The sequence below is a fragment of the Pithys albifrons genome, chromosome 18 (genome assembly GCF_047495875.1).
Source record: "Pithys albifrons albifrons isolate INPA30051 chromosome 18, PitAlb_v1, whole genome shotgun sequence".
Lineage (NCBI taxonomy): Eukaryota > Metazoa > Chordata > Aves > Passeriformes > Thamnophilidae > Pithys > Pithys albifrons.
Genome location: NC_092475.1, coordinates 14,108,549 through 14,136,393, shown reverse-complemented (window position 1 = coordinate 14,136,393; position 27,845 = coordinate 14,108,549). Strand labels below are relative to the sequence as shown.

General features: G+C 50.1%; 1 protein-coding gene across 1 annotated transcript; it reads left to right on the top strand.

Annotated features, from left to right (window-relative positions):
* The first annotated feature begins 76 nt into the window (after window positions 1-76).
* Window positions 77-26,337, top strand: FAM83C (family with sequence similarity 83 member C). The gene is made up of 4 exons (XM_071572776.1): window positions 77-912; window positions 7,900-8,067; window positions 12,472-12,596; window positions 24,987-26,337. Exons 1-4 carry the CDS (start codon window positions 358-360, stop codon window positions 25,927-25,929), a joined length of 1,791 nt encoding a protein of 596 aa, XP_071428877.1. The 5' UTR covers window positions 77-357; the 3' UTR covers window positions 25,930-26,337.
* The last annotated feature ends 1,508 nt before the right edge of the window (window positions 26,338-27,845 follow it).

The window sequence follows — 27,845 nt, the reverse complement described above, 5'->3', positions numbered from 1 at the left end:
GAGCCTGCTTGGCCAAGGGTGGGGACCTCTCTGGGGAAGGGAAGGGGAGGGTGGCACATTAATCAGTTATAAGGAAAAGGAAGGAGCATCATGAAGAGCTGACCTTCCTCCCCTTGCAAAAGGGACACTCTGGGCACCGAGTATCAGGTGTGTGTCCAAGGGAACTGGGTGAGGGCGACGGGAAACCCGGCTCCTCCCCGGAGTGGGAGGCTGTACCTGGTGATTAACTCCCAAGCAGAGGAGTGGAGCTCATGCTGAGTCCTGAAGGAACCTGTTGGGAGGGGCAGCAAAGTCCTGAAGACGGGCACAGGACTAATCCAGCTGGAGAGACACTTCTTGGCATCGGCAGCTCCGGTCATGTTCAACTACCTGGCAGTGGAGGTGAGGCCCCAGCTGCACCGTGGCTATGGGGGCCAGCAAGGCGTGTCTGGGCCACTGAGGAGCCGCCTGGAGCAGCTGAGGAAGCCGTGGTGGAGGGAGCCCAGCCCGCTGGTGCTGCAGCACAGCGAGACAGCCCGGCTGGCCATCGACGCCTTCCTGGAGCAGGGCGAGCGCGGCTACCTGAGCGCCATCGCCGAGGAGCGCGAGCTGCCCTTCCTCTCCACCCTGGACATGGAGTACATCAGCCAGCAGAGGAACCACAGCCTTCCAGATGCCAGTGCAATGAAAGACAGAGAGGCTGACCCTGGCGATGGGGACACTGGAGACGGGATCTCCCTGAGCTCCGAACTGACGTCGGGCACCTACTTCCCACTCATGTCTGATGTGCACCCTCCGGAGCTGGAGCTGGGCTGGCCAGGGACACCTCTCCTCACCGTGTCAGGCCAGACTCAAGCCACTGTGATTTTCCAGAGGAACAAAACTAACAGCATTAAGGATTTGGTGCGGTCTCTGCTCAGCCGGGCACGGACGGTATGTATCGAGCTGTCCCCTGAGTGGGGTCTGTGGCTGGTCCCACACCTGTGCCCCACACAGTCCACGCTGCTGTCACTGCTCTCTGTGAGTCTGGCACGATGGGATTGCTTTTTCTGTAGCAGATCTGTAATGTTCCTGCTCCTTTCCTTTCCTGTAATTTCTTTCCACCTGGGATTTCATGTCATCCAGGCACTGGCCTTGAGGGCACTCTGCGTTTGTGGCTGTGGGGATGCAGAGCCTGGAGTGAGTGCAGGGCCTGCAGAGCTCACTTTTGGCTGTCCCAAGCGCTCTCAGCCCTCTCAGCGGGAGGCTGCATGATCAGGCCTCTTCTCCAACCCTGGACATCATGTTAAGCAGGACATCACTGGTGAGTTTCTGTGGAGAATGACTGAATAGTTTAGGTAGGAAGGAACCTTCTAGACTATCTCTTGCCATCCCCTGCCATGGGCAGGGACACCTTCCACCAGCCCAGGTTGCTCCAAGCCCTGTCCAAGCCTTTGGAGGCTTCCAGGGATGGGGCAGCCACAGCTTCTCTGGGCACCTGTGCCAGGGCCTCACCACATATGACCTGAGTAAATTTGTGGGACTGAAAATCCCTGCCTGTGGTTTGAAGTAGGTTAGAATCCTGTCTTCTAGGCTTGATATCTGTGCCTCTCTGGGGACGAGTAAGATCAGCCTGTTTTGCTCCATTGCAGTTTCTGTTGTGTTATTACAACCCTCAGATGTAATAAAAACTGGATGACTACAGTACCTGCCTACCAAGCACAGTCCTGGCATGAATTTACTCACTCAATAATGCTGCTTCTTGCTTCTTTTTGCTTGGCCACTGTGTATGAAAGCAGCAGTTCAGACCACTGTATCTCAGACACCTTTTCAGCTTTCATTGCCTTTGTCCTCTTTATGGCTCTTTCCAGCTGTTTCACGTTAATTTTCTCATGTAGTATTTGTGTAGAGATATTGAGGAAACGTTTAGGACAAAGTTCACTTTAACCTGTCAGCTTCTAAGCAATGTCTCTTATCACTTCAGTAGTTTCCTATTTAACTTCCCAGTCACTCCTTCCATTCATGTGCAGAATCAGGAGATAAGGAATTGTCAGGCCCGGACCTTGGCTGTGCCCAGAACATGAGCTGTTCACAGCTCCTGTGAGATCTGTCACCACCAGCAAAGCTGAGCAAAGGGATTCCTGTGCTCCCAGCAGCTCAGATTGCTGTGCAGCATCAAACATCCTCAAATAACCACGTGTGTCAGGGACATTTGGGCATAATGGGATCTCTTCTCTTTGGCCCAAAAGACTGTTCTGCCACGTGAGCTGCTGCTCAGTTGTAAGCAGCCCTTGCTTAATGCCTGAACTTCTATTGCACCTTACAGGAAAATACAGGAAGGTTTGGTCCAGGAAGTAAGAGACAAAAAGCTTTGTTTGTCCTCACAGGCAGCTGATTTATGGTGGCTTAAATGATCTGAAAAGTTCTGTGATACTGACCCCAATCTTGTCAACAGTGGGGATTAAGGCACAGTCATGGCAGAATGCACAGAGTAAATGACTACCAAGAAACGTCCTCCTGTCACTCAGCACGTGTCCTGGATCTCCAATGATATTCTGATCCTTTGAGCCACAGGAAAAACATCTTGCTGCTTTCTCAGTTCTCAGGAACTTGCTGTTGCTGTGGGCAGGTTGCCCAGGCAGTGGGTGCTTTATTGTACTCTCAGTACATCTCGAGCTCTTGTCTTGCTTTGCTTGGTTTGACAAAGCCTCAACCATCTTTAGCTCATCATGTTCAAGCAGGGGATTTCACACAATGTTTTTGACTGTTGTGTGAAACATGAGAATGAGTTTTTAACCATCTTATTGGTTTATTACTGATGTTCTGCTGGCTTCTGGGTTAGCAGCTCTGGCCAGTGCTTCCTATGATTAACTCTGTGATTGATGGCAGTTCCAGCTCATTCACAACCCCAGTTACACAGATTTAAGCACTTACTGAGTCGTTTTGCTCAGCGAACCATCCAAAAGGATGTTACTTACGTGTGTTTTAATGACAAAAGAGTAAACAGAGGTAAAAACATCCTTTGCTTGAAGTGCCAGTGGGGAGAACCACCTGCTTTTATTGCTTTCCAGCTGCTCTTTCTCCATTTCCAGTATTTTTTTCCACTAGACTTCCAGCTCTTGTCATAGATCCCTCTTTTATAGTGCTTCTCCTCCTCTGGGGGCCACAGTGCTGGTGGGAAGTGGGAAAGCTCTGGAGCTCCCTGACTGTTTTTCCCAGGTCCTGTGTGGGGACACAGGAGGGTGTGTGTATGCAAATGCTGTTTGGTGCTTCCCCGGTGCAGTCACACAGAACATCAGCTGACATCTTTTGCAACAGCACATTTGGACACACAAATCAGCCAAAGGACCATTTGTTTCATTGGTATCTTTGCCTGGTGTGGTTGGTCTCTCGATTTGGCTGCATTTAACCTGCTCTCTTTGAAGATGGATGTTCAGATTTCAGCTTTTCTCTTTGCAGACATAAGAAGATGCAGTGCAGCCACACCTTTGCTTCATTTGATAATCCTATTACAGTTTTACTCTCGTTGGATGAGCTCCAGTCTGGTTTCAGCTGTGCATGCTGCTCCTTTCACCTCTCTTGTTCACCTCTGACTCTGGCTGTGCACTCAGGTCTGTGTGTGATGGCAGAAGGGTCCCTGACGGTCCCCAAGGTGTCACTTCAAATGGCCCCACTGCAGCAATGACCCAAACCACAGGGCTATTGGCCAACACCAGTAAAACCAGCTATGCTGGTTAGAAACCAGACAGATGGCAAACCCCAGTGGGGTGCTGGTAAGTGCTGTAATTCCCAAAGTGATGACTCCAGGAATTGCTGAATTGTGCCTTTCCAGAAGTGGGTTTGGAAATGTCGTGGTTTAGCCCTACAGTGGCAAGGTGTGGATTTTCTAGAGCCTGTGGGGCAGCTGTGTATCTGCAGTGTCCTGACCCCCAAGGCTGAGCCATGGGCTTGGAGACTGTGATCAGGGTGGAGAGGAGCAGGGATGCTCCGAGCCAGCCCAGCCTGGCCACCCCCACTGACACCAAGGGGCTGGAGGCACTGACATGTTGTTTGGGTTTGTAAGGCCAGGTTGACTTGTGTGCTCAAAGCTTGAAACATGAGAAACATTTGGTTGTGCTGTCAGGAGCCTGAATTGCAGATGGTACTTGGATACCCAGCTCCCAGCTTCAGAGAGCTGTTGGGAGTTGTCTTTGAGGCTTTAGACCTCACTTCTCTCTTTTTTTTGTGACCATATGTTCTTAGGAGGCTTCAAGGGAAAAACTTCCAGGCTCTTTTTCCCCCAAAACTTCTCAGCTTTGGAGTTGAGCTGATGTTACTGTGAGAGCTGCCTGCTTTGGTTACAGAGAGGACAGGCTGCTCTGAGTGCCCTTATGGATACCCACAGTTAGAATGGGCAGTTCCACACAGGCACCTGCATCTCCCCCTGGCAGGGAGGGCACAGCCCTGTCTGTCCCCCCTGCACAGGGCAGTGCCCTGGGGCTGCCACCCTTCCTGCCCAGCATCCACCATGGTGCCCACCCAGAGCAACTCTGCCCAAGCCCCTGCTGGGGAGGAGGGTGTGAGCAGAGCTACAGCCTGTTCCACCTCCTGATGCCAAGGCAGACCCACTTTGGGAGACCTGGGTGAGTCTCTCAGGGCTCCCCCCAGCTGGCACAGGCTGCCCCTCTGCCTGGGGCACTCTCTGGTGCTGCAGCACAGCTGAGCCTGCCAGAAGGTGCAGGGCTGCATCCAACCCAGGCACTGGGGGCCACAGAGGACTCTGTGTCATGTGCTGCTGCCTGCTCTGCCCCATCCCTCTCACTGCAGCCTGGCAGTGTCAGTCTGGGGCAAACACCAACCCTGCACTGTGCCAGCCAGCCCTGCCAAAGCCTGCGAGGACTGGTAGGGAAAAGCAAAATGGTGTGGACCTTCTGTGCACCCCCAGTGCAGGCAGTGCCTCTGAACATGTGGGATCTGGGGACAAAGGGGCATTGGTGTCCCTTGACTCCATCATACTGACTGCCCAAGCAGAGTTTGGATTGTCCCCAAGGCCAGGCCTGCCTCAGACCTAAGCCTGAGATGAGCATGAGAAGTGTGGCTGAGAGGGACTTGCCTGAGGCTTTGCACAGGTTTGGGCTATAGTTTTTTTGTGGTGCTTCATCATCAGAGGATGCATGACCCACCAAAGTCATTTGGTTACATTGCTCCTGGTCTGTGTCTGCAGGACACTGTGCAGAGATGTGGGGAGGTCCTCTGGTGTGGGTGGCAGCAGCACCCAGTGCTGATAGTCCAGCAGCAACATTCATTTGGGAAGCTGAAGATGCTTCTCGCTGCTTGCAGAGCTCTTCCAGGGCTGGCTCCACTGTCCATGGCAGGTTGGAGTGTCTTAGGAGGGGAGAGGAGTTTGCCAGAGCCTCTTAAGGTTTCTGGGAACACAACACTGACAAGGGCAACCAAAGAGGTGCCCTTCAGAGTCAGGCTCTGCAGCCCATATCTCCCAGGGCCAGGGTGAGAGGGTGGAGACGTGGTTTGAGCTTGGACAGCAGGGATGATTTGTAGCTCTCTCCAGCTGCCTTGTGTCCCACATGGGTACCCGGGATGGCAGCAGCCTCTGGAAAGGTTCTTTCCCAATCTCTGCTGTGGTGGGCTGGGCCTGGAGTCTTCTGCAAGATGTTGAGGAGCAGTGACACTGTGTTGAGCATCATCACAGAGGAGGGGTTTGGGGACAAAACAAACAAAGCAGTGAAATCTTGTCCATGTGCAAAAGAGGTAAATCCCCAAGGGAGCAGGAAGCACCTCCTGGCACTGCTGCCCTCTGTGCCATGGCTGTGGTGCAGAGGGTCTCTCCAGGGTGTGTGCAGCTGAGAGGGACCAGCTTCCCAAGCAGAAGTCTGGGACAGGGAGCACAGAGAAGCCCCCAGAGCCCTGCTGTGCCCATGGCAGCTGCCTCCACTCAGGGCTGAGGCTGTGAGTGTCAGCCTGGAGAGTATATTCATGAAAACAGAGCAGGAGAGCCACTGGGCAGTGGGCACTCTGGGGCAAGCGTGGGAGTCTGGAGCATAAATCCAACAGTGAGACTTGGAGCTCCTCTGCTCTTTCCTGAAGCAATTCCAGAGCAGACCCCTGCCATGAATGCCATTTGTCCTGTTCCTGTTTAAAGCTTGGAGCACTGCACATGCCAAAGCTGAGCTCACTGCCATCCTCTGCTTTTAGCTCTTGGTTTGGAGAGGAGCAGCAGAGCAGCAGTGGCAGAGGATGAGCTCCACAGGGGGGTTTGGGCTGTGGAGTGTGGCATTTGTGGCCATGCTCCAACACAGGCAGGGCAGGGCGTGGAAAACAGGCTCCCTCCTCCTCACAGGGGGCATGATGAGCAGCAGGAGAGACTCCCATGCATTTGGTGTGCCAGATGTGGTGCAGGGCATGAACACTGAGTAGCAGGGCAAGTTGTTGGAGCTTCACTCCCAGACACTGATTTTGGGCCATCTTTATTTGGGCATCCTCTGCTGGGTGCATTAACTCACACCAGGGTTATGCACCCAACTTACCAGGTACCTTATTCTCTACTGTGATGGGGTAAAAACTGGAACTGAAGTAATTGGGCAGAAGTTCCTTTACTTTTTCACCTTTTGTAACAAAGTTGCTCTGCCAGTAAATCTTTCACTGTCTCTTCCATCCCGCAGTGTGTTCCCATCTTCCATGTTTTCATGATGATGGTTCAAGGTCTGAGTCACTGGGTTGCTCTGCACCCTGAGGTGCAATGACAAATCATCCTGCTCAGCAAGTGCTCTCCTGCCTGTTCCTTCCTTCTCCACAGTGTCCTCCTGACTCCCATCACTGACAGTGACAGCCAACAGATGGATCCCAACATCCAAACTTTGTGTTTCATCCAAACAATGGCCTCTCCATGTTGTCTGCTGGCAACTCCCCTCTCTGAGGAACAGGAACAGACTCTTCAGGCTGTTCCTATATGATTGATTTCCCAGCCATTGGGAACCAACCATTGTTCTTGTTGCAGGTCATACTGTACTTTGAATTTTCTAGTTCTGGGTCAACTCCCTTGTGGTATCTGCTTGTCATGATCTGCCTTCCATGTTCTGCATTTTCCTTCCAGTTTTTGAAGAGTTCACGTGGCTGTGATGGTCCCATTCCATGTCCACAGTGGGATGGGTTGCCACAGCCTTCTTCAGCCTCATTCTGCAAAGAACTGGCAGTTGTCTTGAAAATTCTTTTCTGTTTTAAAACCTCTCCTTGGAGTCTTTACCTTGCAAGTCTTCAGGGGTTTTTTATATTTTTTTAAATTTTTAATAATCTTACTGTTATTGTTTCTTCCTCCTGGCAGGTTCCATACCCACCAGTTGCATCCTGGGCTGTGTGAGCAGGAGTTCTGCCAGCAGGGGAGGGGAAGGGATCCTTTCCACACGTGTTTTATCTGATTTTGTCCAGGCACCCCTGGGATGTAACATGTACATACTCAGATACCTCCTCCCTTTCCTGGCAGTGTGTCCTTCCTGAAAAAACCTGTACTTTTTCAGATTAATCTGCCATTCCTGTGGAGTCACTCTTGCTGATTGAATGATGATTTACTCAGTCTCAGCTCTTGTTTATAATGTTTTTCCTGGCACATTTGCTTAAGACAACACGTAGTTGTTGCACTGCTGACAGTCAGTTTGTGCACTGTGTTATCCTCTCAGCCATTCCTTTCTGAGAATGATGGATGAGGTGGGAGGTACCTGGATGGGGCTTGTCTTCACAGTTATTAAAATTTGATTTTAGCTGCCATGATGGGGCAAGGGCTGTTAAACACAAGGGGCCAGAAGCATCTCCACTCAGGTGGCCACAGGGGCTCAGTCACTGAGGAGGTTTGAATACTTAACTCATAGTTTAAGCACAATTCACTTGGGCATGAGATTTCAACAGTCTCTTGTGTTTTTCCCCCCCCCACCTCTTTTTCCTTCTGGCCAGGTGATAGCAATTGTGATGGATCTGTTTACAGACATGGAAATTCTGTGTGACCTGCTGGAGGCCTCGAGCAGAAGGCACGTCCCTGTTTACCTGATCCTGGATGAAGAGTACCTGAAGCACTTTGTGGAAATGTGCAATAAAATGGCTCTTACTCAGGAGAGCTTCCCAGTAAGTTTTCAGTCACACACTGGGTATGATAAACAGGTTTTGGGATTGATAAAAACCATGTTCCCTCTGTTCTGTTCACTCTCCCTGGGACCTCTCCCTTCTCTCACTGTCCCAGGCCAAGAGACCATGGCTGTTTGCTCTTGGAGATGAAGGTCTGTCTGAATGCACAGGGGAAGATGTGGAGGAGCCTCCTAGTCCCATATTTTGATGTTTTGGGGCCCTCACTTCAGTTTTGCTTGCAGGGAGTGTGAAGTCAAGGCCAGTGAGATGCAGTGAGTTACTGAACATTTGCTGGGCTGGTACAGAGGCAGGAGGAGACCAGGGAACTTTGTTTATGTGGACCTGTGTCATCTCCTGGACACAGGGAGAGATGATACAGCTCCTGCTCTAGGGCACAGAATTGCAAGACTTCAATTGCCCACAGTCCAGATCCCTGATTCCAGTTTAGATTCCAGGCAGAGCTGCTGCAGGGCAGTAGCTGGAAGGGCAAGGGGCACAATGAGTCCCCTCAGGTGTCCTGCTGCAAATGCCACCATCACTTCCTTCTGCTCCACCCTTGGGTTAAAAATCTCATGTTAACATCTACTTTTAGGCTTTGTGATTCAGTTGTGGGTCCATGAGGGATTTGTGAAAAACTCAGTTCCTGCTCAGTGGGTGCCCATCACCAAAGGTTTGTGGTGCCCCAAGCAGGTAAAACAGCACAAATAAATGTGACAGTGCCACAGTGTGACAATGCCACAGGCTCTCTTGGGAACTCACAGCCTCAGAGATGCAACCCAGTATCCTGCTGGTCCTCAGTTCTGGCTACCACCTATCCATGGAAATTGGGGTTTTGTTGTTATTTGTTAGTCCTGCAAGGCCTGCTCTCCTCCCCTGTGTGCACAGGATTCCCTGGAGCACTGGTTCTCCTCCAGCCATCAGTTTCATAGCTTTTCCCTTCATTTTGGTGGACTTTTTCCTATTACCTCAAAAGCTTTCCTAAGTAAAATACAGGCCAGGGAAAATGTAAAAATAGTGTGTTGCAGCATTCAAAATAGATGCAGTTACAAATGTCTTCATTTCTCCTCATTTTTAACCTGTCTACACAAAGGTTAATTTAGAGAGGCTTCCTCTCTGTGCCCTGGTCTGGTTGACAAGGTGGTGATTGGCCAAAGGTTGGACTCAACGCCCTTGAATGTCTCTTCCAACCTCAATGATTGTGTGTTTTCTCCTCTGCTGGTGAAGTTCTGTCTTTTCTTGCTTCTCACAAGCCAGACCCATTCCATTCTGCCTCTTGAAATGGCAGGAACTGTTAGGACACACTGCTTCATGCTGGAGCACGTTTGCTGCCAAAAGTAGCTGCCTCCCTGGAGTCACCTGGTGGATCCAGATGAATTCCATCTCTCCAAGATTCATTTTATGGCTTCTTATCCAAGACATGGCCTTTGTTTTTAATTAAAATTAGAATGAGTTTATATCCGTGGAGATGCCTGAGTCTCTTTGTTAGGCCTGATGTCATGTCTTGTGTTTGAATGGTTAATTGCCACTCACCTGCCCATTCCATGACTCATCAGCAGCTCTTCACCTGAAGTGCCTCTTACTGTGATGCACCTCAAGCAGTCCATCAGCAACCACACAGGCTGGATACTCACAGCTGAGTGGAATGAGGGGACATGTTTTATTCCTGCCTCTGAGTTGTGACAGGATGTGGTGCTAAATCTCCATTTGGAATAATTGGTGGCCATTTGGGGTTTGATGGGGAATTTGTGGTAATTGCCCCTCCATCATTTCCCTTCTGAGAACAAAGTGTGAGCCTGCTGGTGGCAGACCTGGTGCTGAGCCTCAGCAAACCCCACAGCGAGTGTTGGCAGCAGAAGACTTAACTTGGAGTTTTCAAACATCCATCTGCTGAGCCTGGAACTGCCTGGATGGAGCAAGAGTGGTACCTGGCAGTCTGGCTTTCCTGCAGGACTGCAGGATTCTCATCTTGTTGGGATGATTCAAGGCCTGGATTGCCAAAAGGACTGACCTCCCAGGCACTCAGCAATAGGACAAGGGGGCACGATGGGCTCAAGCTCTGCCAGGGGAGATTTAACTTGGAGAGCAGAAAAAAACTTTTTCCAGAGAGAGTGCTCAGGCATTGGAATGGGCTGCCCAGAGAGGGGGTGGATTCCCCATCCCTGGAGGTTTTTCAGCTGAGCTTGGCCGTGGCACTGAGTGCCATGATCTGGTAAAGGGACTGGAGTTGGACCAAGGGTTGGACTTGATGATCTCTGAGGTCTTTTCCAACCCAATCCATTCTATGACTCTTATTCTGTGAGAGTATGGAAAAAATGAACAAGGGATCAGCAACTCACCCAGCCTTGGAAAGGATAAAGGGAGTGAAGAAATACTGTAGTGACACATTTACGGGATATCACTCACCTGAATTTCCCTGGAGGTGGAAGAGGAAGCTCCTCCCAGGGAGAACCAGTATTACTAAAACCTTAGCACTGGAAATAAAAATTCCCTGTGTTGAGTGGCCACAGGATGAGGTGAACACCTCCCCAAGCAGCCAGTGTGGCTTGGTGTGTGTCAGCAACCTGTGGTGCCATTTCAGAGGATCACAAGCTGGCAGGGACCCTGGAATGTCAAGGCAGCATCACCTGGGCTAGTCTTGCAAATCTCCAAGCATGGAGCCTGCACAGCCTCTCTGGGGAACTTGTTCAATGCACAGCTGTCCTTATACAAAAAAGGTTTCTCCCCTCTCAGGTGACAGATGAGGACACGTTCTGGGAACAAGGAAGCAAACAGTGAGAAACACTGTGCAAAGATTGTGAAGCTTCAGCTCTGTCCCTGTTAAAAATTTCCATGAACTCCTGAGAAGCCTGGACCATACTTGGAGGAGAGATCATGGTGGGGTTCCCACTGAGGCAAACCACAAGAAAATCAGGAAATCCCCTGAGCAGTAACAGGGTCAGCAGCAATACTGGGGGCAGCAGCATAGATTGCTCTCTTCCTGCTCTTCCCAGCTGGCATTGCCCACTGCCAGAGAGAGCCCATAAGGTGGGATGGACGCTGGTCAGAGCAGATGTGCTGCTGTTGTGCAGCCCTGGAGGAAATGGCACTCCTGGGTGGGCTGGGAGACCCTCCCTGTAATGGGAGAGCCAAGCCTTTCCCACCCTGCTGTGATGGGCTCCCTGCAGGGGTTTCTGAGATGGGACCCTCCTCCTGCCCACAGGGACTCTGATGGAAGAGGGAAACCACCAGAAATGGAGTCCCCTGTCTCAGATGGCTGGGAAGCCACCAGGAATGGAGTCACCCTCCTCCTCCTCACCCCTGAGGCAACTTGGTCCTGGTGTCACGAGTGGCCTGAACCAGCTGCTGTGGGGCTGTGTCTGTAGGGGGCTGAAGTTGTCAGAGATGAGCTGCCCACAGAGGGATCTGCCAAATGCAGCAGGTGACAGCTTGTGACAGCTCCTTCTGTGCCAGAGGTGCTGCAGGTGGCAGAGGAGCTGGCCTGGAGGGCAGGAAGGAATGACCTGGATGTCCAGAAGAAATTACCTGGAGGGCAGGAAGGAATGACCTGGAGGGCAGGAAGGGATGACCTGGAGGGCAGGAAGGGATGACCCAACAGTCCCACAAAGGTGCAGCCTTAGGGATGTTTATTTTCATGTGACATGTTTTGTTTGGCACTGTGTCACACAGACCAGGTCAGTAACTGTTTCCAGCCACCATTCTGCTCTTCTGCCTTCCCCAGCTGAGGAGCAAATAACTTCTGTTATGAGCAAACACCCCATATGATGAAAAAGGCTCCTGATGGGTACCAAGATTTCCTGTTTTTTTCTGGGCAGTAGGTTTTACAGGCTGAAGTTGTATCAGAGAAGCTTTTGCAGTTTTAAAGCAGTACAGCAGCTGAAACTGTTAATAGCATTTTTACATATATTGATAAAAGGCAATTGTTACAATGGAGACATTTCTCTGTAGGTGTTTTTTTATGGAGCAGTGTTGTGGTTTTAAGAAGCTCTGTATGGCACTGCATGAAAGCAGAACATTTCATTGATTAGAAACTGGCTGGTTGTTATGGGTCAAAATTTAGTTTCAATTCAGAGCCATCAGCTTTGGCAAGTTGGGCATTATCAATAATCTGGAAGAAACTGGATAGTTTTACATGCTTCTGAAAGGGTCTGTAGGCTCATGGGATTCCTCAAAGTTTTTTTTTTAAATTGAATTTGTGCCTTAGTGCAACTTGCCAGTACTTTTATTGTATAGAATCAGACAGTGTGACAAAATATTTGGTATGTAGAAGCCAGGAAATACTTACTGCCCTGCTGGGCTGTGCCTGTGGGAGCAGAGCTGCTGCTGGAGGGAGCCTGGCAGGGGTGCAGGAGGGAACATCTCAGCTCAGTTCAGTCCCTTCACCAGCTCTGCTTGCTTTGGTTGCAGAACATGCGCATCAGATGCCTCAGTGGAGACACCTATTACAGCAAAGCAGGCAAGAAGTTTGCAGGCCAAGTTCTGGAGAAGTTTGTCCTGGTTGATTGTGACCAAGTTCTGGCTGGTACATACAGGTAAGAAACCACAGCAACTACTGTGGCCAAGACTGGTGACACTGGGGAAATACTTGTTACCAAAATACTGAAAAATGGGACTCAGTGCCGTGGGTTGGTTCAGCAGCTGCCCTGCCTTCACCCCAGGCAGTGCTCTCACAGGTTTCCATCTCACCCACCATCCCTGCCCTGCTCTTATCTGAAGTGAAGACCTGGCATTTTTAGTCTTTCCTCATACAGTGGCTGGTGCATCTCTCAACCTTTTTAATTCTGTTTCTCTGCACCCCCTCTGACCTCACCATGTCCTTCCTGAGATGCAGAGACCAGAACTGCCTGTGCCCCTCCCCGAAATGCTGCCCCAAAGTGTTGGAGAAGGGCAAAAGATGCCCAGACTGGTTTGTAATGGTGGCCTTTGCTGGCAGGGGCCAACACTCACTGCATGTTTTAGCTGCCATTGCACACCAAGATGATGATGTCAGAGCACTGACGATGATGACTCTGAGCTCCTTCCTGAGCTGTTCCAGGTTCAGCATCCTCCAGGCTGATCATTTTTCCCTGTGGATACATCACATTTGCCTACACTGAAGTTCATCAGCCATATTTGTGGGGTTTTTCCACCTGCTCAGTTCTGTGAGATCCTTCTGGGTTTTCCTCACCTTCAGTGAGGTATCCAACCACCTGAAGGAACTGAGGATCCTCTGCAAACCTGGGGGTGTCACTGCACCCCTCTGTGCCTGAGGACACCCACAAGATGCAAACCAGTCCCAGCAGCAGCCTGTGGCCTTGCTGCTGGCTCTTACCTGGGCTGCAAAGTGACCAGCAAACCCTGCCCTTGGCATCCTATGCTTTCACTGGCTCTGTCCAGAACAAGACCTTTCCTCCAAGCCCATGGCAATTTCCGAGCAGTATTTGGTGTAGAACCTTGGCAAAGGCTGTTGGAAAACCCAAACCCATGTAGCTGACCAATCCTGTTATCCATGTGCTCACTGGCTCCTTCCCAAACTCCAGCAGGTCTCTGAGGCAGGACTTGTTGTCCTTGTCCAAGAGGCTGTGCTTCTCCATGCCACCAGCAATCCTGTTCTTCCCAGCACACTCTGTCATGCCCCGGGGGAAGGGCATCCCCAGTGGTCTGTGGGCCTCAGGATTATACCCAGACCCTTCCCTGCAGGTGGGATCATACTGGGAACCTCCCAGCCCTTGGCCAGGCAGCCCTTCCAGTGGTGCTGGTACATGGAGTGAAACATGTCCCAGTGTCACCAGCACTTCCAACAGGGGCAGGAAGTGCATTGAGGTTCTCAGCTATGGCCTGGCCATCACAGAATGCCCCTTTGGATCCACAGGTCTCACATGGGACCCCCAATTCCTTGTCTGCCAGTACAGCATTTGTGACCAACCTACCAGCCAAAGTCAACCTGGGGATTTTTTCTCTGCTCCTTTTCAGCCTTTTTTGACTGATTGCTGCATTTTTACACAGTTACCATTCTGGAAATTGGATCTCCACCTGCTGCACTTATTCAGATTGCTCTCTGCCACTACAGGGTTAAAATGGTGTTGTGATCATTCTTACAAACAGGCTCTTCCACTTCTACCCCTGGAACTGAGTCTTGTGCATCATTCCAGACCACATCCTGAATTGCACCTTTTCTTGTGGGTCAAACAATTTGGACTAGTTAATTTTGGCATGTAATAATTTATTGTTTCCAAGAAGTTTTTCTCCATGGCTCATCCCAGAGAAGCCTTAACCTGTATGTGTGTGAGTGGATGAAATCTCCACTGTTACTGTCTGTCCTCATTTTGCAGCCTCTGTGATCTCAGTTAACATTGTCTGTTCACCATCACAGTTCTGATCTCAGGGTCAGGACTACTGTTTTGTACTATATCTTTATTAGACTCTGAGTTTTCCCTCTAGAGATCTTTCCCACAGTATTTTCACATCGTTTCCCATCATTTATCCTTCACTGACAGTGCAGCTCCCCAGGACAGACTGCTCTGGTATTTCTGTGAATTCAGTGCCCTGGCAATACTTTATTCTCTCCCCACCAGGTCTCCTCAAACACTGCTCTCCTCTCCTTTTCTCTCTTTTCTTCTCCCTGTGAGCACCCTCAGTGTCCTCCTCAGTGCTGTAGCTCCAAGCTGCACCTTCTCTGGTGCTTTCATCACCTCCAAGAGTGGAGGTCTCACCTCATCAAACCCTGGCAAAATGATTGAAAAATGCAAGTACCTGGTTGAAGCTGCTTATTGGAGTGTCTGCACAAGCAACATGGAGAACAGTGTCTGGTGGCATTTTGGCCATCCCAAGATGTCTAAGAACAATGGAGTGAATCTCTGCCTGGAAACACAGGATCCTGGAATCCTGGAATCATAGAATTTCTTAGGTTGGAAGAGCCCTATAAGATCCTCAGGTCCAATTGCTCCCATAGCACTAAATTCTGTCCCCAGGTGCCACATCCTCACAGCTTTTAAATCCCTCTCCATCTCCACTGGCTGCAGGGGCAGGGATTAGATAACTTTGGAGCACTCCTTTTGGAATGGCTGTGTCAGCACTGCACAGCTGGAGGAGCATCTTCTTGTCCTGTGGCCCAGGGTCAGGGGATTGCTTGAGACACCAGTTGGTTCCTTGGGTCAGCTCCTCCCTGTGCCATCCTGGGCAGGGACAGGGGAATGTGCTCTCCTACAGATCTCTGCAGAGCTGAAACTTCTGGAATTCTGGGAGACAATATTTCAGTTGAATTGGGTCTTACATGTGATTCTCTGCTGTCCCAGCAAGCACAGGATGTTCTGGACCAAAAGAAACAGCCTCTTCTTGATGAATTGGTTTGACAGTGGTGAGAAACACTTCCACAGGAGAAACCCAGGAAGTCTGCTCCTGGGAATACTGCAGCCTGGATGGGAGACACTTGGATTAGTGTCCCTGCAGATGGGAAAGCTGATTGCAGAGTAGGAAAATAGTCACTGAGTAAAGCCAAAGATGCAGGATGGACCCAGGAGTGTGTAGGGATGCCACAGGAAGGAGGGTGGGAGTGTTCTCCCCCAGGGCAGGTTTCACAGCTCCCCAGTGCTGTGTGCAAGGTCAGGGGTCTCTGGCCCTCAGGGGTATGTGCTCTGTGTGCTCAGTGTGCTCACTTTGCCACTGGAGGCTTCCCCTCCATGTCTGGCCTCCAGCACCTCCTCTGGCCACGGGGTGTGCAGTTCAGTTTATGTTTTGTGTGAAGAAGGGACCTGTGGTGTTCACATCAGATAATTCTGCTGGATGCCCAATTCTTACAACCTGGGCACAGGAAATCACTGTTTCCTATTTATTTTCTTGGCTGCATCCATGATTTTTTCCTCCTCCATTATAATGTCTCACATGAACCATGTCTTCTCCAGCTGTTGTCCTTGATATCCTTGGCTGGTCAGTCATTTTGTGTGTCCAAAATTTGAAGTTTTAGGCATTTAATTGTCCATCCTTTTGTCAAATAGTCCTCCATACTATAAGATCCTCTTGCAGCTTCTGATTATCCAGTTTTCTTTTGTCCACACACAATAATTTTGTCACGAGCTGTGACATGGGCAGTTTTTTCCAGGCCTTTCTGATAATGTTGGACAGCAGCAATCCCAGCAGAAAACTTGAGAGGTTCAGGTGAATGAATTAAAACTATTTGCTAGCATCTGTATCTTTAAGCAACTCTCACTTCTCAAGAAGACTTTCCTTTGTACTCCACAGTCACTTATTTTTTCTAAAGACAATAATGGTGTTTGCTGAATGGCAGGTCAGAGTCTCTTTCAAAATTCAAGTTTGATGCATCAAGCAGAGCACACACATCCCTGTGCTTGCACTTCCAGAGGTCTGCAGGAGGCTCCTGAGGCACAACTTCCTGCCACAAAAACATGCTGAGTCCTCAGCAGTGTGATTATAGTTATTTATGCATCCAATCATGTCTCTTTGCTTCTACCAGTTGGTTCAGTATGAAAATAGGACTGGCTGGTTTGTAGTTTTCCAGGAGCTCTTGAAAAGGTTCACATTTATTGCTTTCCCTTCCTCTGCCACTAAGTTGAATTTTAAAGGATGGGTTATTACCTGGTTAATAATTGGAAAATCACTGGCTTTCAGTTTTTGAAGGCTGTTTGCTTTAATATTTTCATTTATGCACCTTTTAACTATGGTGAGTTTTGTGGTGGTTTAAAATATCTTTATTTTGGTAGGTACATTTCCCCTGAGACTCTAATGTAGCATCTTTAAGCAACTTTCATGCTGCCTCAAGCATTTAACCTTTCTGATTACTTTTTACATTTCTTTTAAAGGGCATTCCTCACTTTTTCTTTGAAGTTAAGCATTGCTGTTGTGGATTATTTTGGTCCTGAAAGGCTATTTGTTATGGGCAGGTCATGGTTATTTTTTGCCAAGTGGTTTCCCCAAAGAAACTCTCTGAAGTGGTTGTGTTATTTCTTCTTTTGTTGGTTTCCTGGTTAGTTTCTCCAGAACGTGGTCATTCATAGTGTGTACAATGCAGTTTTGGCACCTCTCCTCATAGTGGGTCCCACCCAACGTGGCAGAATCTCCCTTTATTCCTCTGCTTTCTGCCTTCTTAGTCTCAGCACCTGCTCAATGTGACATATTTACCATCAGCACTCTGCTTGCAAAGTTCCCATGGATTGTACAGTCTGGGGCTGTCTCTTCTCCAGGCTCAACGTCTCCTGTTCCTCAGGGGATTCAAGGCCAGTGGCAGGAAGTTGTGCCTCAGGAGCCTCCTGCAGACCTTTGGAAGTGCAAGCACAGGGATGTGTGTGCTCTGCTTGATGCATCAAACTTGAATTTTGAAAGAGATTCTGACATGCCATTCAGCAAACACCATTATTGGAATTTTAATCCCACAGGAATATATTTCATTTGCTGATACATCATTTACCTTACTAGACTTTTTTTTTAATGTATTGGGCCACTGCCCAGCAGCACAACCTCTTCTTGTCCCTTCTGTATCATTTCTACCTCTGCAGCTCTGCTGTTCCTTGATTTTCTTTGGCCTGGAAAGTTCCTGAGATGCCTCCTGTGTCAGAGCCATTGTTTGAACTCATAAAATCCATGTGTATGTACATGTTTGGATCTGCTCTGGTTGTTCACCATCAGGCACTTTCCTAAACACAGATTTAATTGTTCAGATGTTCTTATCAATTCTAATTTCTTAGCAAAGTGTCAGTGATTTCCATCTTGTCCTTGCAACAGAATAGAGTTTTCTTGCTTTTATTCCTAAGGTGAAGTGGGTGATCCTAGACTGTGTGGCCTTCCACAAATCCCAGCTTTGCTCCATGTTCTAATTTAAAGCCTTCCTGTATCTTCTGCCCTACATGGTTCAGCAGCCAGGTCTCAGCCAGGGTGAGGTGGAATCCAGCTTTCTTCATAACATCACTCTGTTCCCACAGTTTCCCATTTCCTTATGATTCTACCATTCTCTGTCTAACATCATTTCCATAACCATATCCTGAAATGCTCTTTTGCTTCTCTCTGCCATTCTAACCATGGAAATGGGAGCATTTGATAAAGGCTACCAATAAAACACTGATTTTTTGAGCTTCCTACTCAGATGCTTTAATTTTACCCCCGAGACTCCTCGTATGTTTTTTAATTCAATGGGACCTGCACAGACATTGGCCAGTGGCCTCTCTGCAGAGCTCCACAACTGAGTTCCAAATGTCTCTGATTTCCTTCATCTCAGTGAGCAGCTCACTGCAGAGGGACCCATCTGGGCCTCTCCCCAGGACACCACACAGTCAGTGCCTTCCATGTGCTTGGATTGTACAGTCTGGGCCTGTCTCTTCTCCAGACTCAACATCTCCTGTTCCTCAGGGGATTCAAGGCCAGTGGTGTCCTGCAGGCCACAGTGTGGTTCCCAGCTCCCAGGATATTTGGGTTTGTTCCCAATTCTGTGACACTACAAAGGTGTGTTTTCCTTAAGACACACTCTAACCCCCAGAGCTGCTGCTCATTCACCCTCCAACTTCTTTGGGACAGCCTGGAGTGCATTTTCCTTTAATATTTGCCCATTGAACCACACCCATTTTTGCAGAACACTTTTCAAACTCCTATCTGTGCAGTCCCTCTCCACTGGATATGATTTGTGAGTTTATTGAGTGTACACTCTCCCACTATTTAGGTGCTCATGAAGATACTGGGTAGAACCAGAGCCAAGATGAGAATCCCTCTGGAGTTCCAGTGTGTCCTTCTGCACTGACAGTGAACCCACAAGTGCAGGCTCTTTGCATCCTCTCTTGGAGAGACTGTCCTTGACTATCCTTGACTATTCAAGTATTCAGTAATGGTTTTTAAATGCATCATCTGTAATAAGAGATCCTTTTCTCCTCAAATACACACTCAGATCACACCTGAAAACAAGTTTTAGTCTCTGGTCACATCTGTAGCCATCAGAGTCTCTCTTTTAAGAGCCCTATATGCAGCATTACACATGCAGCAAGAGTGGGAGATAGATTGTCCTTCTCATTTTGACCCCCAGAGGCTGATTCTGTTCTCTATGCTGGCATTTTCCTTGGCAGTTTTGTAAAAGCCCTTCTTATTTTCTTGGCAAGCTGAAAAAGGGCAAATGATGATCTTTTCTCTCCAGTGACCAGCAATAGGACCCAGGGAATGGCTGGAGCTGTGTCAGGGCAGGGTCAGGTTGGATCTCAGGACAAGGTCCTTCCCCCAGAGGGTGGTGGGCACTGACCAGGCTCCCCAGGGTCCCATCCTTTGGGTCTCAGGACAAGGTCCTTCCCCCAGAGGGTCGTGGGCACTGACCAGGCTCCCCAGGGCAGCGGGCACAGCCCCAAGGCTGCCAGAGCTCCAGAAGTGTTTGGATGATGCTCTGGGGCAGAGGGTGGGATTGTTGGGGTGTCTGTGCAGGGCCAGGAGCTGGACTGGATGATCCTGGTGTGTCCCTTCCAGCTCAGCAGTCTGTGATTCTCTGATTCTTTAATTCATTCTGATATATTGCTGCCTTTTGGTATGAATCAATCACATTTTTGCAAGGTTTTCTAAATATGGGAAGCAAGCTCATTGCTTTTACCTTAAATAGCTGCAGGTAAATTAGTTTGGATGCCTCAACTCTTACATGTTTATTGATTCAATGTTTCCCTGTGTTTTCCATCTTTAACATTGTCATTCCTTTACATGAAGGAAAAAACCTACATTGAGGTGTCAAGGCAAAGCAATAATCTAAAATCTTAAGTGTAATTCTATGTTTAGCTGTTTAGGGTTATTTTGGGCATCAGAAGAAATGGTGTATTTCTTTGAGCACTGAATTAACATAATAGAGAAGGATATGGAGACATTTCCTGGTGCAGCAGGTGAGAGGAGGCCAAGGGCAAACAGGGGTAGAGCTAAACAGGATCTTGAACAGGAAAAGTTGAGTAAACATTTGCCAGATTAGGACCAGAAAAAAGTGCTGGTATTGTCAGCCTGAAAGGGAGTTCCGTGGCTGTTTGAGTTGCACCAGAGGAGCTGAAATGTCTCAGCTCAGAATGACAGATGGTCACAGGCTCACTGTGTGTCCTGCCATGGGCACAGAGGGAAAGGAGCTCAGTGTTTGCCACAGGGAAACACTCAGAATTTGGGGTTGAACCTGACCCAGCAGCTGAAACTGAAAAATGAGAGGTGAAGGTTTACAGGGTTACAAAAGCTCAGCACATGACTTCACAAGAAATAAAATTGAAGTACAGGAGGGTTTGGCAATAGGCAGGTACAGCTACAAGGGCTTGAAGCTGGAGGAGGCCTGGAATTTCTGTCAAAGCAAAGTGCTCAAGGTGTGAACTGTCCTCATACCCCAGGTATGGCCCAAGCAAGAGGAAAAAGCTTTGAGGAGTGAGTTCCAGTCACCTCAAGAGAGAAATTCTAATGAAGCAGGAGGTGTGTAAGGAATGGGAAGTGTCAGCAAGGGAACCCAACACAGAGAGCAGTGCCAGGAGATAAGGTGCACACAGCCTGGCTGGGCACACCAAACACGGTGGAGAAATGAAAAGTGAAGCCAGGAGAAAGGCTGGAAGGGTGAATGGCAACTAAGAGAGAACTGAAATTTGTGCCCAAATTAGCTGAATATATTGCACTGGTTTGGATCAAAACAAAGATGAAAAGCAAGGAGTGGAAATGATTTCAAGTGTGTTGGAAGCAGCTGAAGGAACTTGCTGCAATAAAGGCAGGTTGTTGTCACCTTATCAAAGAAAATGTCACTTGAAATTAAAGGTCTAGTAATGAGTGTTCTGTGGTTCCTACATTTAGCCAGGAGCTAAAACAAAACAGGAATTTGTGCTGGCACATGGCAAGAAAAGAATGGCTATGACAGCCCATGTGACAGCAGAGCTGTAAAAATGGGTTTGAGAAGCTTCTGAATGAAGCAAAAACTGCTGTGCTGCAGATTGGTGTCTCATCTGTTGGGAAGAGCTGAAGCAGAGGCTGAGTGTGGAGGTCTGGAGTCACCTGGACACACAGCTGGGAAAGGTCCCAGGGGGGGAATGCAGGGAACTAATCCAGGTGTGGGAATTGCTGCTGAGATGGAGAGTTGTGGAATCCCTCGGGAGCTGCTGCCACTGGTCACGCCAGACCGGGAGCAGGGGGTGCTGCGAGGACAGCAGGTGTCCCCAACCTCCCGGGGGTGATGCTGCAACTCCACCTCCCGGCCAAGGGCTGAGCTGCACCAGCTGGAGGGCCTGGAAGCGGGGCAGGGAGGGCATCCTGTCCCACAGCCACCCTTTGTGCCCAGGACATCCAGAGCAGGGAGGGCATCCTGTCCCACAGCCACCCTTTGTGCCCAGGACATCCAGAGCAAGGAGGGCATCCTGTCCCACAGCCACCCTTTGTGCCCAGGACATCCAGAGCAGGGAGGGCATCCTGTCCTACAGCCACCCTTTGTGCCCAGGACATCCAGAGCAAGGAGGGCATCCTATCCCACAGCCACCCTTTGTGCCCAGGACATCCAGAGCAGGGAGGGCATCCTGTCCCACAGCCACCCTTTGTGCCCAGGACATCCAGAGCAGGGAGGGCATCCTGTCCCACAGCCACCCTTTGTGCCCAGGACATCCAGAGCAGGGAGGGCATCCTGTCCCACAGCCACCCTTTGTGCCCAGGACATCCAGAGCAGGGAGGGCATCCTGTCCCACAGCCACCCTTTGTGCCCAGGACATCCAGAGCAGGGAGGGCATCCTGTCCCACAGCCACCCTTTGTGCCCAGGACATCCAGAACTGGATACGGGCTCTGTGTGCAGCAGTTTGTTCCTGGAGACAGCAATGTCAGGAAATGTCAGCAATGTCACTGTTAGAAGCTCACATGAACTTTGAGCACCCACAGTGGTGTGCAGGGAGGAGCTCCACAGCCCACCTGTGTATTGTGTTGTACAAGGAATTACAGAATCCCAGAATGGTTGGAAGGGACCTTACAAACCATCTCTTTCCACTCCCCTGCCATGAACAGGGACACCTTCCACTAGACCAGGTTGCTCAGACCTTCATCCAGGCTGGCCTTGGAAGTGTCTCTCCTTGTCTGCATTGAATTTGTAACCTGTTAACTTCATCCAGTGCCTCATTTTTATACCAGAAAAAGCCAAGAATGCTCATTCCCTGGCTATTTCCATCCTTGGAAGAAAAGACCTGTATCAATTTGCAGTGGTGGGAATATCTGGGGTGGGCAAGGCTCACATCTGACCATGGAAACCTGGAAACCATGGCAAGGGGCAGGGCTGTGCCACCAGGGGACTTGGATGATTCCTTCCAGGTCCTGCCATGACATAAAGTGGGATTGGTATGGGAAACTGGGACACAGGAATGCTTGGACTGGGCAAAGAGCCCTGAGAGGAATCAGTGGCAGGGACAGTCCCAGGGCCAGGGGAATGCTCTCCCCTCACAGAGAAAGGACAGTCCCTGTGAGTGAGAGGAGATGACTGGGTCCACTGGGACTGGGGTGCAGTGCCTGGCTCAGAGGGGCTGGGAGAGGACAGGAGGTGGAAGTCACTTTGTCCAGGGAGGGAAGGGAACCTAAACAAGACCTGTTGCTCACCACTCAGGTGGGGCCAGGGGCCTTGGTGGGTAAGGAGCTCATGGGAGGTACCTGCTACAACAGGAGTCTGAGACATGAGCCCTCCTGGCCAGAATGAGGAGGGCAAGCAGCACCACTTGCCCAGCTCTGCTTCCAGGTGTGCTGGCAGCAGCGGTGCCAGGCTGGGCACACAGGGATGGCAGGCAGGATCCTTCCCCTGGATAACCAGGGTCCTCTCCCAGTTCAGGAGCCAACACTCACAGGGTGAGGGGTGCAAGGCAGGCTGTCCTGTGCAGCAGGGGAGGAGCTGTGAGCAACGTGGCTGGGGCACCAGCACCCCTGGGAGCCAGGCAGTGGCCTGGCACAGACACCTTTGGCAGTGTAAGTCCATGAAATCTGCCCGTCTGGACTCCTGGATTTCTTCAAAGAACTCCCAAGGCTTTGTGAGAGATAACATTCCTCTGACAAAGCTGCCTTTCCTATTGTCTCATATTTCTTATATAGCCATTAATTGTATTCAAAAGTCTACTAATTTTTGTAGCTACACATCTGTCTGTCTATCTATCTATCTATCTATCTATCTATCTATCTATCTATCTATCTATCTATCTAATTTGTGCTGTGCAGTTATGAAACTTAATAGTCTGGGACATTAAAAGCCTTCTATCCCATTAGCAACCTCTCCCTCTCCTCATAACCAGGGCCCTTTCAAGTGGGAGGTGGCACATCCTGGTTGGTACCTGAGCCATTCCATCCTGACATTCCCTTGGCACTCTCAGGGCAGACATTCCCTGGTCCTGCCCAGTTGCTTCTCTCTGCTGTGTTGATATTCTCTAATCTCTTCTACAGAGATCTCCACAGTGGACTGACCCTCCCTTATGCTCTGTATAAATGGAGCCTCCAGGCAGGATCATCCCAAGCTCCTGGAAAACAAACAGGGATGCAGAGGAATTCTCTGAGCACTCCTGTTACATACAGACCAAGTGCTCCACAGAGAGCTGGATATTATTTCTTTCACCCTTTGCAAAGTGTGATCCAACCTTTTTTAAAGATGGTCTTTCTCGACTTAAGAGCTTCTCCTCTGTCATTCAGTCATCCCAGTTTCTGGTTTGGGTTATTTTTCCCCCCTCATGTCTTTTCCAAGGTGGATGCATTTGCTTTGAGCCTCCAGTATGGTATTTCTGAGTATTCTCTTTCACTCCTTCATTCTTAACCAATGTACCTGGTTTGCTATTATGCAGCAGTGTTGAATTTGTGTTCATTCTGTGTTACCCTTTGGGGTGTGTCTGCTGAGTGTAAACACACCCAACACCAGAATGGCCCATAAGGACTCCACAGTGCTCAGGGACAGGCCAGGAGCTGGGTTTTACTGGAAGCTCCCACATAGCTGTCTTGGGAGCTAAACATTGGTGAGGTCCCAAAACACAGTGCCAGTCTCTTGTCCTGAAATGGCATTTCCTTGAGAATAATTATAAACTCCCATTACAGCTGCTCTCCTGGAGTTTCTCTCATTTCATGCTGCTCTTCAGAGTCAGTATCTTGCTTCAGCAGCTGATAGCACAGCCCTAAGCTTGTATTCCCATCTCTGAAGGTTCTGGTTTATTTAACACATTAAACATGCTGATCTGGTTTGATTATAGCTGGAATGAAAATAAAGAAGAAGCAGCTGGTGACTGGGATGCCCAGGAGCCTGGGGAGCCTACTCTGTAAGAGGAGCTTCCCTTTTTAATCCAGGAAAATGAAGATTAGGAAAATTGTCATTATGATCTGTAGCTATATGAGGGTAGAACTAATCAGGTGACAGTTTTGGCACAAACAACTGGTAGGGTTAAACAGAGAAGGAAAATATGCAGAGTGGCAATTAATGGAGTTTCTCCCCATCTGGGGCAAAACCTGATTGGTTTTAAGATGGAATATGACAAGCTCCAGAAAAGATTCCAAAACACTGTACTGAGAGGGCAGGGACTGCACTTGCTGGGCAAAGGATGTGAACTTCCAAGACCATGCATCTGGGAATCTCACAGCAATGGTCATGGAAAACATCCTCAGCCTTCCTGTCCTAAGGTATTCCCGTGGGCTCTGCAGACCTCTGCTCCTCCAGGCAGTGTCCAGGACCTCCATTCCTCACCTCCTGTCTGTCTAAGCAGCATCTTCAAACCCATCACGTGTTGCAGATGTCAGGACATGAAAATGCAGCTCCTGCCAGGGCAAGCTGAAATTAAATGATCATTTTAGTCTTTTGTAATTATGAGATGAGCACATTCATCTCTACGAGTAATTTCAGACCTGCATACTTAGAGAAAGTTCTAATGACACAAAGTGGGGAGTAATCCATCCCTGGAATGTTAAAATCCACGTTAGGCATCTTGGCACTCTGTGAACTAAAGCTCCATGTGTTTTGTGTCTCCTCCTGCAGTTTCACCTGGCTCTGCAGCCAAGTCCACACCGGGCTGGTGACCCACTTCCGTGGCCAGATCGTTGCAGAGTTTGAGAAGGAATTCCGGTTCTTGTATGCAGAGTCCAGAGCAGTGACCAACTTCTGTGTGCCTGATCCTGGCACGTGCCTCTCCTCTTGGAACACCTCAAAGGCTGACAACTGCTTTTTGAAACCCCCTCAGGGCAATGATGCTGAGACCCTGAGCCCCTCCAGCAGCCTTTCCAATGTGAGCATCAGGAGCATAAAGATGTCTCCCTTTATGAAAAACTCCAGCTGCAGTGCCCACCAGGAAAAGCAAGACTCCAGTTCTGATCCTGGCAACAAGAAGGGGAAGGAAGACATAACTCTGAAGGCCACTTGGCCCAAGCAGCAAGAAGAACCACCAGACTCAGCAACCAGTCCTCCAAATAACCCCCCTCCACCCTTGTATCCCAAACCAAACCTTGTGACAGCAAGGACATTCCTGCAGCCAGAGCCTTCCCCTGGCCTGAGTTCCAATAAACCTGGTTGTCAGGGGGACTCCAAGGCCAACAGCAGCCACTGGTCCCCGCCGAGAGTGGAGCAGCCGCTGCAGTCCCTGTCGGAGGGTGCTGGGAGCAACGGGACCAGCCCGAAGCAGAGGGCACCTGTAGCCCCCCCCAGGGAGCTGCCAGCTGAAAATGCCAACGTGTTTGATGGGGTGGAAAAGAGACAGAGCCCAGGACATGGGAAATTTGACCTGTTCTCCCCATACCACCAGCACAAACGGGATAAGAAGCCCGCAGTGCCTTACTACGAGCAGTTCCCGGAGGACGTGCTGCTGGAACAGAGCAGCGCGTACGGCGCCGAGAAGAGGATGACTCTGGGGCACAGCAAGCTCGACCTCATCACCAAGTACAACAAGCTGAAGTCCAAACACATCCACAGTCGCTTCGAGCTCTGACCTGCGCCTCCAGGGGGACTCTGCTCTGATTTTCCAGGGGTTGCTTTTTCTTGGGGCTCGGAATCAAAATGTGGGTGTCAAATTAAGTCTTCTCCTGTTAGAAGGTGCCTGTTTAATCAATGCAGGTGACTGATCTGGATGAGATTAGCAACCACAGATCGAATTTCCAGAGACACAATCCTGGCAGGAGAGAGAAAAGCACATGAACATAATCCTCACTCTCCTTGCCCATTTGGGAAAGGACCATTTCCCTACAAACTTCCAGCAAAACCATTGGACAGCTGGAAACTGTTTGGTGTTGGGGGTGAGCCTGAGTTCTCTCTGTGCTGAGCAACTCCTCGCCCTGTCCCTGCTGCAAATGAAGGGGCCAGAGGGGGGGTGTGAAAATAAAGGAGCTGTTCTGTTGGAGAGAGCCGTGTTGGGTCCTGGCAGGGACTGAGCACCGAGCACGGCCAGGGCTGTGCTGAGCTGTGCAGGGAGGGGACAGCGCCATGTCTGGCACACCTGGCACAGGGACCATGATGGCACACCTGGCACAGGCACAGCCATGTCACACCTGGCAGAGGGATAGGGACGGTGATGGCACACACTTGACACAGGGAGAGTGATGGGACACCTGGGAAAGGACAGGGACAATGATGGGACACCTGGGAAAGGACAGGGACAGTGATGGTACACCTGGCACAGGGACAGCCATGGCACACCTGGCACAGGGACAATGATGGCACACCTGGCACAGGCACAGCCATGGCACACCTGGCAGAGGGATAGGGACAGTGATGGCACACACTTGACACAGGGAGAGTGATGGGACACCTGGGAAAGGACAGGGACAATGATGGGACACCTGGCACAGAGACAATGATGGCACACCTGGCACAGGCACAGCCATGGCACACCTGGCAGAGGGATAGGGACAGTGATGGCACACACCTGACACAGGGAGAGTGATGGGACACCTGGGAAAGGACAGGGACAATGATGGGACACCTGGCACAGGGACAATGATGGCACACCTGGCACAGGCACAGCCATGGCACACCTGGCAGAGGGATAGGGACAGTGACGGCACACACCTGACACAGGGAGAGTGATGGGACACCTGGGAAAGGACAGGGACAGTGATGGTACACCTGGCACAGGGACAATGATGGCACACCTGGCACAGGGACAATGATGGCACACCCCTGGCACAGGGACAGGGACAGCCACGACACATCTCAGAGAAGGACAGGGACAAGGATGGCACACCTGGCACAGGGACAGGGACAGCCATGGCACACCTGGGAGAAGGACAGGGACAATGTTGACACACCTGGCACAGGGACAATGATGGCACACACCAGGGAGAAGGACAGCATCAGTGGTGGCACACCCCTGGCACAGGGACAATGATGGCACACTCCTGGCACAGGGACAATGATGGCATGGAAAGGGTGTCAGCTCACAGGTGGGCTCTGCTCACGGGTCACACCTGTGCACCAGTGGCAATGGGCACAGGTGGCCTCTGTACACCAGAGAGGCACTGAGGTGGCACCCAGGTCATGGGTGGTCTGTGTGCACTCAGGTGACACATCTGCTGTCCCACACCCACGGTGTCAGCACAGGGATGGTGCTGGGCATGGCTCCTGCCAGGACAGGGACAGTGTGCCAGCACCTGGGGAGCACCTGGGCATGGGCTGGGGCTGCACCTGCGGGGTGGCCACAGTGGTGTGGCCAGGGACAGGGACACTGATGGCACATCTGGGAGAAGGATGATGATGGCACACCTGGGAGAAGGACAATGATGGCACACCTGGGAGAAGGATGATGATGGCACAGCTGGCAGAGGGACAGGGACACTGATGGCACACCTGGGTGAAAGACAGGGACAATGATGGCACATCTGGGAGAAGGACAATGATGGCACACCTGGC

Coding starts and splice junctions, on each gene's coding strand:
- FAM83C (XM_071572776.1), top strand. CDS start 358: ATGTTCAACTACCTGGCAGTGGAGGTGAGGCCCCAGCTGCACCGTGGC. Junction 8,068..12,471: donor TTACTCAGGAGAGCTTCCCA/GTAAGTTTTCAG, acceptor CTTTGGTTGCAG/AACATGCGCATCAGATGCCT. Junction 12,597..24,986: donor GTTCTGGCTGGTACATACAG/GTAAGAAACCAC, acceptor CTCCTCCTGCAG/TTTCACCTGGCTCTGCAGCC.